We start from the raw sequence: 14,755 nt of genomic DNA on the forward strand, positions 1-14,755 counted from the left end.
CATTCAGGATATTAACCATAACAGGTCGTTTTCCAGTCAAAGGTGGTGTCCCCAGCCTGACTGGTGAGTAACTAGGAAGCCCTCTGTTTCAGTGTGTGGTCCCTTTAAGCAGCTGCTGTGTAACTGTTCCAGTAACTGAACTGGGGTCCATTCTCAGACGTCCCAGGCTCACCCAGGGAACCTGTCCTTCCCTAAATGGCCAGAGAAATAATAAACCAAAACAATAGATCCATATGCAGTCACTCTGTGTGATGTGTGTCAGTGCACGTGTCTAAAATTCAACAAACACACATATGTTCACCATACAGAATAAACAACCTTTATATATACGTATATATACGTATGTATATATTTTGTTATATTTGTTTTTATGTTTTTAAACATTTTATGTTTTTAAGTTTTTAATTTTAATTTAATTTTTTTCTTTTTTTCTTTCTTTCTTTCTTTTTTTTTTTTTTTAGAAATCATTGGAGATAAGGCAAAGCAAAAATCACCTTTAATATTACCTCCAGGCTCAATCCCCCTGTCCCCCTCCCTTGGGCCCTGCTCCAGGCAATTACTATTCTGAGTGTGTTGTGTATGATTTCAGTCGTTTAGTTAACATCTGTCAGCACATAGTTACAATTTTTTTTCTTGTGATGGGAACTTTTAAGATTTACTCTTAGCAACTTTCAAGTATGCAATACAGTATTATTAACTATAGTCACCATGCTATATGTTATATCTCCAGGATTATTTATTTTGTAACCAGAAGTTTGTCCATTTTGACCTTCTTTAAAATTTTGCCCACTTCTCATCCGTACCTCTGGCAATCACCAATCTGTTCTCTGGATCTATGAACTTGTTTTTTTGTTTGTTTGTTTATTGTGATTCCCACATTTAAGTGAGATCATAAGGTATTTGTCTTTCTCTGCATTAATTCAGTTAGCATACTGTCCTCATGGTCCATCCATGTTGTTACCAATGGCAAGATTTTCTTCTTTTTTTATGGCTGAATAATATTTAATTGTGTATATATATATACCATGTTTTCTTTATTATTCATTCACCGGTGGACACTTAGGTTGTTTCCATATATTGACTATTGTAAATAATGCTGCAGTGAAATGGCTGTATATCTTTTAAAGTTAGTGTTTTCACTTCCTGATTGGTACATAGGCCCTCATGTGGCAGTTTTTAATGTATACAAATATGTATAGTCTTTCAGGACCCTGAAGGTAAGCCCCACTGGCTACCAGAGCCAGGCAATCTAGAGGTGTCCCCTGGGCAACAGTCACAAAAATTGGGGTGCCTAGATGAGGGTGCCAGCTCCTGTCTGGGAATACTGGCAACCCAGAATGAGGTAGAGGGAGAGCACACAGCTGCGTCCACTGGCATCCATCCCTAGAGAATACTCCAGCAGCCCTTAGTGTGCCAAACCAGTAGCCTGCCCCTCAGGCTGAAGCTCCAGGACCAGCTAATAGGCCTCTTCCACAGAAAGACTGGGGGGTGTCTCAGTCTGCTGTCTGTGACGTGCCCTGCGGGTGGTGCTGGCCAAGAACCAGCTCTCTGATTGTTGCAGTCCCATCCCACGAGACCCAGGAAAGTGAGCCCCACTGGCCCCCAGAGCCAGGCAAGCAAGCAGCGTCCCCTGAGTGGCAGCCATAAAAACTGGGGCATCGGCCGAGTGTAAAAGCTCCCCTCTGGGAGATCCCAGTGCTCTGGTGGCAGAGTACAAAGACAGTGCCCACCTTCCAAGGTCTCTGGGGAGGATGACTGAGGGCCTTCAGATGTGTGTTTGACTAGAAGCCTGCTCCTCAGGTCACACCTGTAAAGATAAGTTAATGGCCTTCTTCAGAGAGAGCCTGGGCTCCTCAGTCTGTTGCGTCTCTGCTCTGCCCCATAGAGGGGGGTGCAAGCTGGATGAAAACTCTTTCTCCGTTGGTTACATTCCAGTGGGACTCAGGAGCATAAGCCCTGTCAGCTGCAAAATCAGGTCACCAGATGGGGGTACAAGCTCCACTCCGGGAGATACCAGAGGGCTGGAGGGAGGCAAAGGGGAGTGCAAAGATGGCGCCCACGGGCCTCTGTGTTTGGAGAGAATTTCCGCAGACTCCTAGATGTGCGTTAATGTAGATGCCAGGCCCTCAGGACGGTGCTTTAACGTGAGAAAATAAGTCTCTTTCACAGAAAATCTGGGTAGACACTTTTCAGTTGGCTGCCTCTGTGCTCAGTCCTGGGGTAGGCGCATTTGCATGTGAATCCTTTAAGAACAACTTCTCAGTTCACCATAGTCTTGTGAGTCTTGTGGATGCAAGCCCCATTAGATGTTTTGGGGGCTCATTTCTAAGATGCAGGTAAAAGTCAGGGTGCCACATGTGGGGTTAAAATCCTGCACTCCTCGGAGAGAAGCTCAGGGTTTTGAGTTCCCTCCTGATTGTGGGTTCCCACAACTCTGGTGGGGTTCACAGTGAGACAGTGTCCGCCTCTCCTACCACTCTGATGTGGGTTTTTTTCATTCACTTTATGTGTAGGAGTTGCTCAGCTAGTTTTTAGCCTCCCCTTTCCCGCCCCTGGAAATTGTTCCATATGCAGCTGTAGATTCAGTGTGTATTTTGGTTTCTCTAGGGACTCCTTCTTAAATAGGTTTTTAGCCAGTTCTTTCAGCTTAATTCCCTCTTACTGTGCAGGAACCGTATTCATGTTGTGGTAAGTGCAGGAGAGGGCAAGTGTTCTATAATCCTATGATTTGCTTTTTTTCTTCACAAGGACTTTTTAGGTTGTTTTTGTTTTTGTTTTCCTCTTAAGTGAGACAGGAAGACTAAGTCTAGAATGAGCTAAAGTTAGGCATTTCCTTTCTTCCATGTTGATGAGACTCTGGTAAAATACTTTTCCTTGAGAGCAGGCCTTTGTTGACGGGAACTGAATGTGCTGAGCATATTTTATAATGGTCCCTTTTCCCCATCTCTTGCTGGAAGCATGAGCGGCCTTTTCTCTGATCTTCACCCTGAGAAGCTGGTGGTGTTCCTTAAGGTCCCCCTCTTGGGCCATGTCCCCCGGAGATTTTATCTCAAAGCTAGTGCATGGTTCAGCCTTCTGCAATTAGTCAATTACCCTCTACATGTTTCTACCAGTTGCTGGCTCCAGAGATAAATTGTGATTCTCTGTATTTACCCAACTCTTCAGTTTTTGGGGAGACAATTTGCCTTGTGACCTGAATTCTCTGATGGATCTAAGAAGAGTCATAGATTTTCAGTTTAATCAGTTTTTTTTTCTCTTTATGAGGATGGGAGTCTTAATCTCCAATTATTTTTACATGTTACACCAGAGCAGTTTTTAAAATAGATTCTTTGAGAGAATTTTACATAGGCCATCATGTAGTTTGTGAATAGAGTTCTATTTCTTTCTTTTCTCTTTGCTTTTTGTTTGTCTTGCCTATTGCAAGACAAAACCTCCAGTACAATATTGTATACACGTGGTGAGTAAGGACAGCCTGCATTGTTGCCAATCTTAGGAAGAAAGCATTTGGTCTTTTGCAATTAAGTCTGATATTTGCTGCAGGTTTTTCATAGATATCCTTCATCAGGTGGAAGAACTTACCCTATTTTCTTGGCTTGCTGAGAGTTTTTATCAATTGATGTTGAAATTTGTTAAATGCATCTGTATCTATTGAGATTATCATAGGGCTTTTTTTTTCCTTTAATCTTTTGAGATGACAAATTACATCATTTTATTTCCAAATGATGAATCAAACTTCCTTTCTTGGAATAAACCCACTAGATTATTATCAGTTTCCTGGGGTTATCATAGGAAAGTACCACAAACTGGGTGACTTAGAACAACAGAAATCTATTGTCTCAGAACTCTCAAGGATAGAAGTCTGAAATCAAGGTGTCAGCAGGGCCATGCTTTATTTGCAATCTGTGGGTGAAGGATCATTCTTTGCCTCCTTCAGCTTCTGGGACCTCCAGATGTTCCTTGGTTTGTAGCAGCCATGATTCCATTCTGTACCTCCATCTTCAGGCATTTTCCCTGTCTCTTCACACTGTCTTCCCTCTATATGTGTATCTGTCTCTGTGACCAAATTTCCCTTTTTCATAAGGACTGCAGTCATATTGGATTAGGGCCCACCCTTTGACATTATCTTAATTTAGTTAACTCTGCAGGGAACTTAAGCTATGGTTTGAATGTTTGTGTAGCTCTCCCCCCAGTCCATGTGTTGAAATCCTAACCACCAATGGTGAGGGTATTAGTAGGTGGAGCCTTTGGGAGGTGCTTAAGCATGCCCGTGGAGCCCTCACAAATGGGATCAGTGCTGTATAAAAGAGGGCCCAGAGAGATCCTTAGCCCCTTCCACTATGTGAGGACATGATGAGAATGGACCAGCTGTGAACCAGGAAGATGACCCTCACCAAAACCACCATGCTGGTGCCTTGATCTTGGACTTCCCAGCCTTCAAAACTGTGAGAAATAAATTTGTTGTTTATGAGCTACCTAGTCTGTGGTATTTTATTAGAGCAGCCTGAACAGACTAAGACCGCTTATTTTGAAATAAGGTCACATTCTGTGGTACTGGGGGTTAGGACATCAATGTATCTTCTTTTGTGTGAAGATGCAATTCAACCCATAAAAGTCAGGATGTGTAATCATTTTAAATATTGGTAGATTTGAGTTCGAGTATTTTTTTTTTTTAAAGATTTTATTTATTTATTTGACAGAGAGAGACAGAGCGAGAGAGGGAACACAAGCAGGGGGAGTGGGAGAGGGAGAAGCAGGCTTCCCACTGAGCAGGGAGCCCGATGCGGGGCTCGATCCCAGGACCCTGGGATTATGACCTGAGCTGAAGGCAGACGCTTAACGACTGAGCCACCCAGGCGCCCCCTGAGTTTGAGTATTTTGCTAAGAATTTTTGTATTCATGTTTATAAAGGATTTTAATTTGTACTGTTTTTTTTTTCTTGTAATGACTTTGTCTGGTTTTGGTGTCATAATGTGGTTTCATAAAATATTTTGGGAAGAGTTCCTTCCTCTTATTTTTTTTTTTTCTGACTGCTTTTACGATTTCCTCTTTGTCTTTTGTTTTCTGCATATTCATTATAAATCTAAGTGTGATTTTTTTATTTACCTTGTTTGAGATTTATTGGTTTTCTTGCCTTTGTGAAAAATTCATAGCCATCGTCTTTTTACATGTTGCTTTTGTCCTATTTCTCCCTCTCTCCCTCTCCCTCCCTCCTTCTCTCTCTCTCTCTCTCCTTCTCTCTCTCCCTCTATCTCTCTCTTGTTCTCTCTCTCGTTCTCTCTCTCCCCCTCCCTCCCTCTTTCTGTCTCTCTCCTTCTCATTCTCTCATCCTTCCTCTCCCTCTCTCCCCCCTCCCATCAGGACTCAATTGAAATTTTGCCAGATCTTCTCACTTCGTGTACTTGATCTCTAAAGCTCTTTTATGGATATTCTGTTTTCCTGCTTCCCCATGCTGTATTTTGGGTAATTTCTATCACTATTATTTTCCCTCTCAGCAGCGTCCTATCTGCTGCCAAATTTGTCCATTGAATTTTTTTTAAAGATTTTATTTATTTGTCAGAAAGAGAGAGTGAGCACAAGCAGGGGGAGCAGCAGGCAGAGAGAGAAGCAACAGAATGAGAAGCAGTCTCCCCACCAAACAAGGAGCCCAATGTGGGACTTGATCCTAGCACCCTGGGATCATGACGGGAGCCGAAAGCAGATGCTTAACTGACTGAGCCACCCAGGCATCCCTGCCCATTGAATTTTTAAGTTTCATTAGGACTTCCCCCATTTTAGAGATTTTATTTGGTTCTATTTCAAATTTCTGTGTCACTTCCCATAGTTTCTCTCCATATAGTTATTTTATTTTATTTTTTTTAAAGATTTTATTTATTTATTTGACAGAGAAAGACACAGCAGAGAGGGAACACAAGCAGGGGGAGTGGGAGAGGGAGAAGCAGGCTCCCCGCTGAGCAGGGAGCCCGATGCGGGTCTCAATCCCAGGAACCTGGGATCATGACCTGAGCCGAAGGCAGACGCTTAACGACTGAGCCACCCAGGCGCCCCTCCATATAGTTATTTTAAAGCATGTTTTTCTTCATACATAATAAACATGTTTGTTTTCTTTTAAAGAAATCTATAGTGGGTATTTTCGGTAGTCTTTTGTTTGTAATGGTTCTTATAATTTTTGTTTCTTTTGTATAGTACTTCTTTCCTTTGATAAATAATTTTTGGGGGTTCCTTGAGGCCTAGGATGAAGGGATTTTTCTTTGGAGAGGATTCATATTTGCTTTTACCTGTAGCACTACCAATTCTGAGCCATTTTGAACTGACAATGCTTGAGATTTCTTGGACAACTCTGGTGATGCCAATTTGGGTCATTCTGCTAGAAACCTCCCTCCTTCCTGTCATTCTGTCTCTCATTCTGTCTCTCATTCTGTCTCTCATTCTGTCTCTCATTCTGTCTCTCATTCTATGTCTGTCTCTATGTCTGTCTGTCTCTCTCATTCTGTCTCTCTCATTCTGTCTGTCATTCTCTCTCCTTCTCTCCTTCCTCAGAATGATACCAAGGCAACTTTCTCCAAAGCCCTGTGAGAGTGGTTGAAGGATAATGGAGCAGCATTCTTTCTACTTCACTCTGGCCCTGAGATGAATCTGTTTGACTATGGGGTTTCTCAGAGTCTCCATCTTGGGCACAACCTGAGCCTTGACTTAAATACCCCCTGTTTCCCCACAGCTAACTTTAGTATTAATTGGCAAATTTCTTCAGGAGAAAAGTGCTTTTTGAATTTTTTGCCTACTTCTCTTGATTTTTGTTTTTGATTAAAATTTGACTTGATAATAGCTACTATCTTGCCTAATGAATTTAAACAGCTTTTTTTCCCTTAAAAGTCAGCATTTGAAGCTATTTCAACAGAGAGTTTGGTCACAATAAGATGGCCTACCATTATCTAGATCCTTATTTTTATATCCAGAGAAATAATACTTTTTCTGGATATATATATATTTCTGGATATATAATAAAAAATACTTTTTCTCCAGTTCTTTATCTTCTGTGCTCTTTTTCATTTCATTTTGCTTAGTTTTTTTTTAAAGCTTTTATTTATTTGAGAGGTCTGGGTGGCTCAGTTGTTAGGCGTCTGCCTTCGGCTCAGGTCGTGATCCCAGGGTCCTGGGATCGAGACCCGCATCGGGCTTCCTGCTCAGCGGGAGGCCTGCTTCTTCCTCTCCTATTCCCCCTGCTTGTGTTCCCTCTCTCGTTGTGTCTCTGTCAAAAATAAATAAATAAAATCTTAAAAAAAAAATAGAGATTTTATTTATTTGAGAGAGAGTGAGCACACAAGCAGGGGGAGCGGCAGGCAGAGGGAGAGGGAGAGGGAAAGCAGGCTTCCCGCTGAGCAGGGATCCCGAAATGGGGAGGTGGGGGGGGTGGGGTTCAATCCCAGGACCCTGGGATCCGAAGGCAGCTGCTTAACCAACTGAACCATCCAAGTGCCCCGCATTTTGCTTAGTTTTCTATAGTCTGTGCAGGACATGCCTCTTTTCAGCTCTCTGTTGTGTAGTTGCTTCTAATGTGGCTTTCCTTTTTCTTAAGATATTTCTCTCTCATTTCTTTTCTGAGCTCTTTCAGGTCACATTAAAAATTCTTCTGCAGTTTCATTATCATGTTAAAAAATATTTTTGTATTTCTTTTTTTTGACCTCTTGTTTCATAATGGCCATATTTAATTTCTTTTACAGGAAATGCATTTTCTCTGTGTTTTGTAACAATTCTTTTGATGTGCAAACAAGAATTTCCTTTGTCTTTTGTTCCTTATACTGTGTCATTTTTTTGGGCAAATGGCTGCATACTTTTTCATAGATTCTGTGCCGGCTCATTTTTTACTATTACTCAATTTTAGGGACCCACTCTAACAGACCAGTTATTTGCTGAAGAGACATGTTGGTGTAGCGGGAGGCACCTAGTGTGTGAGCTGGGACATTAGCTTAGGCCTTAAAACTAGGATTCTTGGTCACCAGCACTCTTCTCTCAGGTAGCTGGTTAGCAGGTAGCCTTGAAGATCACAGGTGTCTAGTCAGGTGATTTGAGCTTTATTTATTTTCATCAGCAGCTCCTTAGTTAACTATCACTCACCTTTTGTTTCTTCACCCTCACACATGGATGGGTTGTTAGGGAAATGCTTGAAGAGAAATAGCTAAACTAAACATCAATGATGGTGGGAAAGTTCCCTTACTCCAGGATCTGAATATCCATGTCAATCCTGCACTACAGGACTTTCGGCAAGTCTGAGGAAATCTGAGCACATGGACTGGCACAAAGATGCTGTTACTGTTGAGAGCATACTTGCCTCTGTTTCTCATCAGAAACAAATGGGACTTTCTTTGGCCCCTTGGTCAAAAACCTCATTCATTTTTGGGTTAGGAGATATCAAAGCAAACATTACCTGGACAAAGTTAACCAGGCAAGGAATACTTGATTAAAGACTATTGCAATAGGGGAGAGAAAGTGAACTCACCTCAGCTGAAACGAAAGATGGGAGAGTTTATAAGAGCTGGGGTGGGGAACGTGGGGATTTTCATTGGCCACTCGTGTCTGCCAACTGGCCTTGCCCAAAGAATAAGTACATTTTCTCTTACCTTCATGACAGGAGGGAGTTTTATCCTTGGAGCAAGGCACCCCCTGAAGTTAGGCTCCTACCTTACCATGGAGATCTTCTCTGATGATTACATTTCGGAGACATCCCAGGTCCTTGAGAAAGGCATTCCCTGGATCTTAAAGCTGGCAAGGGGCTTTTAAGGATGTTTTTATACATTTCAAAGGGAGTAGAGTAAGAATTTACAGTTAGGTATTCTAAAGCAAATGTTTTATGTTAACAAAAAGGAAAGGGAGTTCAGGGGTCTATGGATAAGACATCTGTTTAAAATTAAGTCAAACTGAGGGGAGTGTTCAGACCATCATGGTCAGGGGCTGCTCTCTGGTCAGGGAACTATTGCTCTTCAGCCAAGACACTCTCCCCTCCCTGTCCCCCAGCCCTCTTCACCTTCTCCCCTCCCCTCTCCTCTTTCTGACCCAGCTGCTGGGTCCTATATCACTGCTTGGTTCCCAGTCTCCTCCCTGGGCAGAGTGTCAGTGCCCACCCAGAGCCTCTGGGGCTGGGGAGGGGAGGGGAGGGGGCTGTGGGAGCTGTGAGGGAAGTAGAGCTGCCTCCCCCAATGCAGGGTGGCAGGGGAGGTCTAGGGGGCCCAATCCCTGGAGAAGTGGATTGGGTAGATGAGGAGCTGGGGGCTGAGAAAGCAGTCTGTCTCCAGGGGACTCACAGGCTGAAGTGCCCGACCAGAATACGCAGTGCGCTTCCTACTGTCCCTGGAGCCTGACTTCATTTGCATTTCTGGGTAACATCCCTGTGCCTTCTTGATGCAGGACCTGTCCATTTCTCTTTGGGCTGTCAGGAGGTGGAGGAAAAGATGGGCTGGCAACAGTCTCTGCAAGAATCAGATGTGTCCAAAGTCCGCACCATTTACCGCAATGAACCCCTTAGGAACAGTTTCTGCAAAAACTCAATCAGGTGAGAAGTGTGTGTCGCTGGGAGGAGAGGAAGGAGGAAGAAGATGTGGTCCTCACCTGCAAGAAACACTTGGTGTGGATGCTTCAGGCTATAACAGTTGTCTCAGGCCTTGAGAAACTTTGAATTCTCAAGTTCACCACCAAGAATAGGCTGTGTTTTCATCTCACCTTCAAGGTTTCTTTCTCTGAGTTGGCCTCTCCTCTCACTTGTGCCTGTTCATGGCAATACCAAGCAGCACACTGTCATTTGGGAGCTCTCTTTAGTATACCTACCTATGAGGTAAAGTGCTTTCCAGTGAAATCTCATAGATCTGCTGAGTTGTCCACCAATATCCTATATTAGGGAATTGAGCGTTTGGCTTTTTTTTTATTGAAGTTCAGTTAACATACAGAGTTATATTAATTTCAGGACTACAATATAGTGATTCAACAGTTCTATACATTACTCAGTGCTCATCAAGATAACTGTACTCTTAATCCCCTTTACCTATTTCACCCACCCCCCCCACTCACCTCCCTCTGACAATGACCAGTTCATTCTCTGCATTTGAGTCTGTCTCTTTTTTGTTTCTTTTTTAAATTCCCATATGACTGCAATCATATAGTATTTGTCCTTCTCTGACTGACTTATTTCACTTAGCATTATACCCTCTAGGTCCATCCATGCTGGTGCAAATGGCGAGATTTCATTCTCTTTTATGACTGAGTAATATTCTGTTGTATATATGTGTTACACCTTTACCCATTGAACTATGGATGGACACTTGGGTTGCTTCTATATCTTGTATTGTAAATAATGCTGCAGTAAATAGAGGTGTGCATGATCTTTGTGAATTTGGGTTTTTGTTTTCTTTGGATAAATATCCAAAGTGTATTACTAGATCATATGGTAATTATATTTTTAATTTTTCAAGGAACCTCCATAGTGTTTTCCACAGGGGCTGCACCAATTTGCATTCCTACCAACAGTGTGCAAGGGTTCCTTTTTCTCTATACCCTTGTTATTTCTTGTTTTTTATTTTATTTTATTTTAGCCATTCTGACAGGTGTAAGGTGATATTTCATTGTGATTTTAATTTGCATTTCCCTGATGATTAGTGATGTTGAGCATCTTTTTGTGTATCTGTTGGCCATCTGTATGTCTTCTTTGGAAAAATGTCTATTTAGGTCCTCTGCCCATTTTTAATCAGATTAATTGTGGGGAGGTCTTAAGTTGAATAAGTTTATGTATTTTGGATGTTAACCTCTAATTGGATATATCATTTGCAAATATCTTCTCCCACTCAGTAGGGTGCCTGTTTGTTTTGTTTATGGTTTCCTTCACTATGCAAAAGCTTTTTATTTTAGTGTAGTCCTGATAGTTTAATTTTGCTTTTGTTTCTCTTGCCAGAGAAGACATATCTAGAAAAATATTTCTACGTTCAATGCCAAAGAAATAACTGCTTAGGAGTTTTATTATTTCAGGTCTCACATTTACATATTTAATCCATTTTGAGGTTTTTGTGTGTGTGTGTGTGTGTGTGTGTGTGTGTAGTGTAAGAAAGTGGTCCAGTTTCATTCTTTTGCATTTAGCTGTCCAGTTTTCCCAGTACCATTTCTTAAAGAAACTCTTTTCCCCATTGTATATTCTTGCCTCCTATGTCGTAGATTAAGTGATGGTATGTGTGGGTTTATTTCTGGGTTCTCTATTCTGTTCTATTAATCTATGTGTCTATTTTTGTGCCAGTATCATACTGTTTTGATTACTATAGGTTTATTGTAAATCTTGAAATCTGGGACTGTGATATGTCTAGCTTTGTTCTTCTTTCTCAAGATTGTTTTGGCTATTTGGGGTCTTTTGCAGCTTCATACAAATTTGAAGACTTCTAGTTCTGTGAAAAATGTTGGTATTTTGATAAGTATTGCTTTGGGTAGTATGGACATTTAAAGAATATTGATTCTTCCAATCCATGGGCACAAAATATCTTGCTATTTGCTTGTGTCATCTTCAGTTTCTTTCATCACTGTTTTATAGTTTTCAGAGTACAGGTCTTTCACCTCCTTGATTAAGTTTATTCCTAGGTATTTTACTATTTTTGGTGCAATTGTGAATGGGATTTTTTTTTCTTGATTTCTCTTTCTGTAACTTCGTAATTAGTGTATAGAAACACAATAGATTTCTGTACATTAACTTTGAATTCTGCAACTTTACTAAATTCATTTCTCAGTCCCAATAGTTTGGTGGAGCTTTAAGGGTTTTTCATATATGGTACATCATCTGCAACTAGTGATAGCTTTTCTTCTTCCTTATCAATTTGGATCCCCCCCCCTTTTTTTTTCCTGTTTGCTGTGGCTAGGACTTGGTGGTACTATTTTGAATAAAATTGGTGAGAGTCGACACCCTTTTCTTGTTTTTGATCTTCAAGGAAAAGCTCTCAGTTTTTCACTGTTGAGTGTAGTGTTAGCTGTGGGTTTTTCATATAAAACCTTTAGTATGTTGAGGTACGTTTCCTCCAAGCCTGTTTTGTTGAGAGTTTTTATTAAGAATGGATGTTATATTTTGTCAACTGCTTTTTCTGCACCTATTAGGATGATCATATGTTTTTATCCTTTTTCTTGTTGATATGATATATCACTCTAATTGATTTGCAAATATTGAACCACATTTGCATCTCTGGAATAAATCTTACTTGATCCTGATTCTTTTAATGTATTGTTGGATTCAGTTTGGTACTATTTTGTTGAGGATTTTGGATCTATTCTCATCAGGGATATTGGCCTGTCATTTTCTTTTTTGCAGTGTCTTTATTTGGTTTTGGTATTAGGGTAATGCTGGCCTTGTAGAATGAATTTGGAAGTTTTCCTTCCTCCTCCTCCTCTTCTTCTTCTTCTTCTTTTTTTTAATAGTTTGAGAAGACTATATAGTAACTCTTTTTCAAAAGTTTGGCAGAATTCACCCGTGGAGCTATCTGATCCTGGACTTTTGTTTGTTTGGAGTTTCTAGGTTACCAATTCAATTTCAATATTAGCAATCTGTGTGTTCAAATTTTCTATTTCTTCCTGCTTCAGTTTTGGAATATTGTATGTTTTTAGGAATTTATCCATTTCTTCTAGGTTGTCCAATTTTTGGCATATAATTTTTTCATAATCTCTTATAATCCTTTGTATTTCTGTGGTGTTGGTTATTTCTCCTCCTTCATTTCTGATTTTATTTGAGTCATTTTTTCCTTGATGACTCTGGTTAGAATTTATCGATTTTTATCTTTTTTAAAGAACCATTCTTGGTTTCATTTATTTTTTCCAATGTTTTAGTCTCGTTTTATTTATTTCTACTCTAATCTTTATTGTCTCCTTCCTTCTACTAGCTTTGGACTTTATTCATTCTTTTTCTAGCTCCTTTAGGTGTAAGGTTAGGTTGTTTGTTTGAGATTTTTAAAAAATTTCTTGAAGTAGGCCCATATCACTATAAACTTCCTTCCTTAGGTTTTACTGTGTCCCAAAGATTTTGGAACACTGTGTTTTCAATTTCATTTGTCTCCATGTATTTTTTTATTTCTTCATTGATTAGGTGTGTGTTATTTAGTCTCATGTGCTTGTGTTTGGTTTTTTTTTTTTTTTTAAAGATTTTATTTATTTATTTGACAGAGCGAGCATGAGTGGGGAGGAGGGGGCAAGGGACAAGCAGGCTTCCTGCTGAGCAGGGAGTCAGACGAGGGGCTCAATCCCAGGAACCTGGGATCATGACCTGAGCCTAAGGCAGAAGAGTAACTGACTGAGCCACCCAGACAGCCCATGTTTGTGTTTTTTACAGTTTTGTTTTTTTTTTGTAATTGATTTCTAGCTTCATATCATTTTGGTCAGAAAAGATGCTTGATATTATTTTTTTTTTGCAAATATTAGCATTTTGCCACATTTGTCTTATTATGCCTTCTCTCTCATATATATATAATTTTTTTTCTCTCTGTAGTCTCTTTCTCATACACACACACATACATATATATCACACATTTTTTTTCTGAACAATTTGAGATTGGATTGCAAATATGATGCCTATTTACATCAGTGTGTGTTTCCTGAAAATAAGACCATTTTCCCTTATAGACATAGTATAATTATAAAAATCAAGACAGTAACATCAATTTGATATTATTATCTAATCTATAGACCTTATTTAAATTTTACTAATTACTAATGTCTTTTTTTATGTTATGTTAATCACCATACATTACATCATTAGTTTTTGATGTAGTGTCCCATGATTCATTGTTTGTGTATAACACCCAGTGCTCCATTCAGTACGTGCCCTCTTTAATACCCATCACCAGGCTAGCCCATCCCCGCACCCCCTCCCCTCTAGAACCCTCAGTTTGTTTCTCAGAGTCCATAGTCTCTCATGGTTTGTCTCCCCCTCCGATTTCCCCAATCTTCTAAATTTACGAAGACTTGTTTTGTGGCCTAACATATGATTTACTCTAGAGAATGTTCTATGTGCACTTGAAAAGAATGTGTATTCTGCTGTTTTGGATGGAATATCCTGTTTATATCTATTACGTCGTTCTGGTCTAATCTGGTTCACAGCTACTGTTTCCTTGTTGATTTTCTCTCTGGATCATCCATTGATGTAAGTGGAGTGTTGAAGTCCTTTACTATTAGCTGTATCACTGTCAGTTTCTTCCTTTATTACTGTTAATGTTCGCTTTTTGTGTTTAGGTGCTCCTAGGTTGAGTGCATAGATATTTACAATTGTTATATCCTCTTGTTGGATTAATCCCTTTATCATTATGTAGTGTATTGTCTCTTGCTATAGTCTTTGTTTTAAGGTCTATTTAGTCTGATATTAGTATTGCTACCCCAGTTTTTTTTTTTTTTTTTTTTAAGCTCCCATTTGCTTGGTATGTTTTTTCATCTCTTCACTTTCAGGTCTTTGGGTCTGGAGTGAGTAACTTATAAGCAGCTTATGGATTATGTTTGTTTATTACTGTTTGTTTTTATCTATTCAGTACCCTATGTATTTTGATTTGAGCATTTAGTCCATTTACATTTAATTATTGATAGGTATTTACTTACTGTCATTTTGTCAATTGTTTCTGGTTGTTTTGTAGTTCTTCTCTGTTCCTTTCTTTTCTTGCTCTTTTTCTTTGTGGTTTGATGGCTTTCTTTAGTGCTATGCTTGGATTTCTTTATTTTTTGTGTAACTATTATAGGTTTTTGATCTATGGTTACCATCAGGATC

General features: G+C 40.0%; 1 protein-coding gene across 1 annotated transcript in view; it reads left to right on the forward strand.

Moving 5' to 3' along the window:
- Nucleotides 1-14,755, forward strand: part of LOC116631258 (phospholipid-transporting ATPase IB-like) — a 179,908-nt gene that overhangs the window by 14,603 nt on the left and 150,550 nt on the right. Inside the window, 1 exon segment of the mRNA XM_032402448.1 lies at nt 9,400-9,544. Coding sequence (XP_032258339.1) covers nt 9,400-9,544 — 145 coding nt within the window.

This window comes from Phoca vitulina, unplaced genomic scaffold (assembly GCF_004348235.1).
Source record: "Phoca vitulina isolate PV1807 unplaced genomic scaffold, GSC_HSeal_1.0 scaffold5, whole genome shotgun sequence".
Lineage (NCBI taxonomy): Eukaryota > Metazoa > Chordata > Mammalia > Carnivora > Phocidae > Phoca > Phoca vitulina.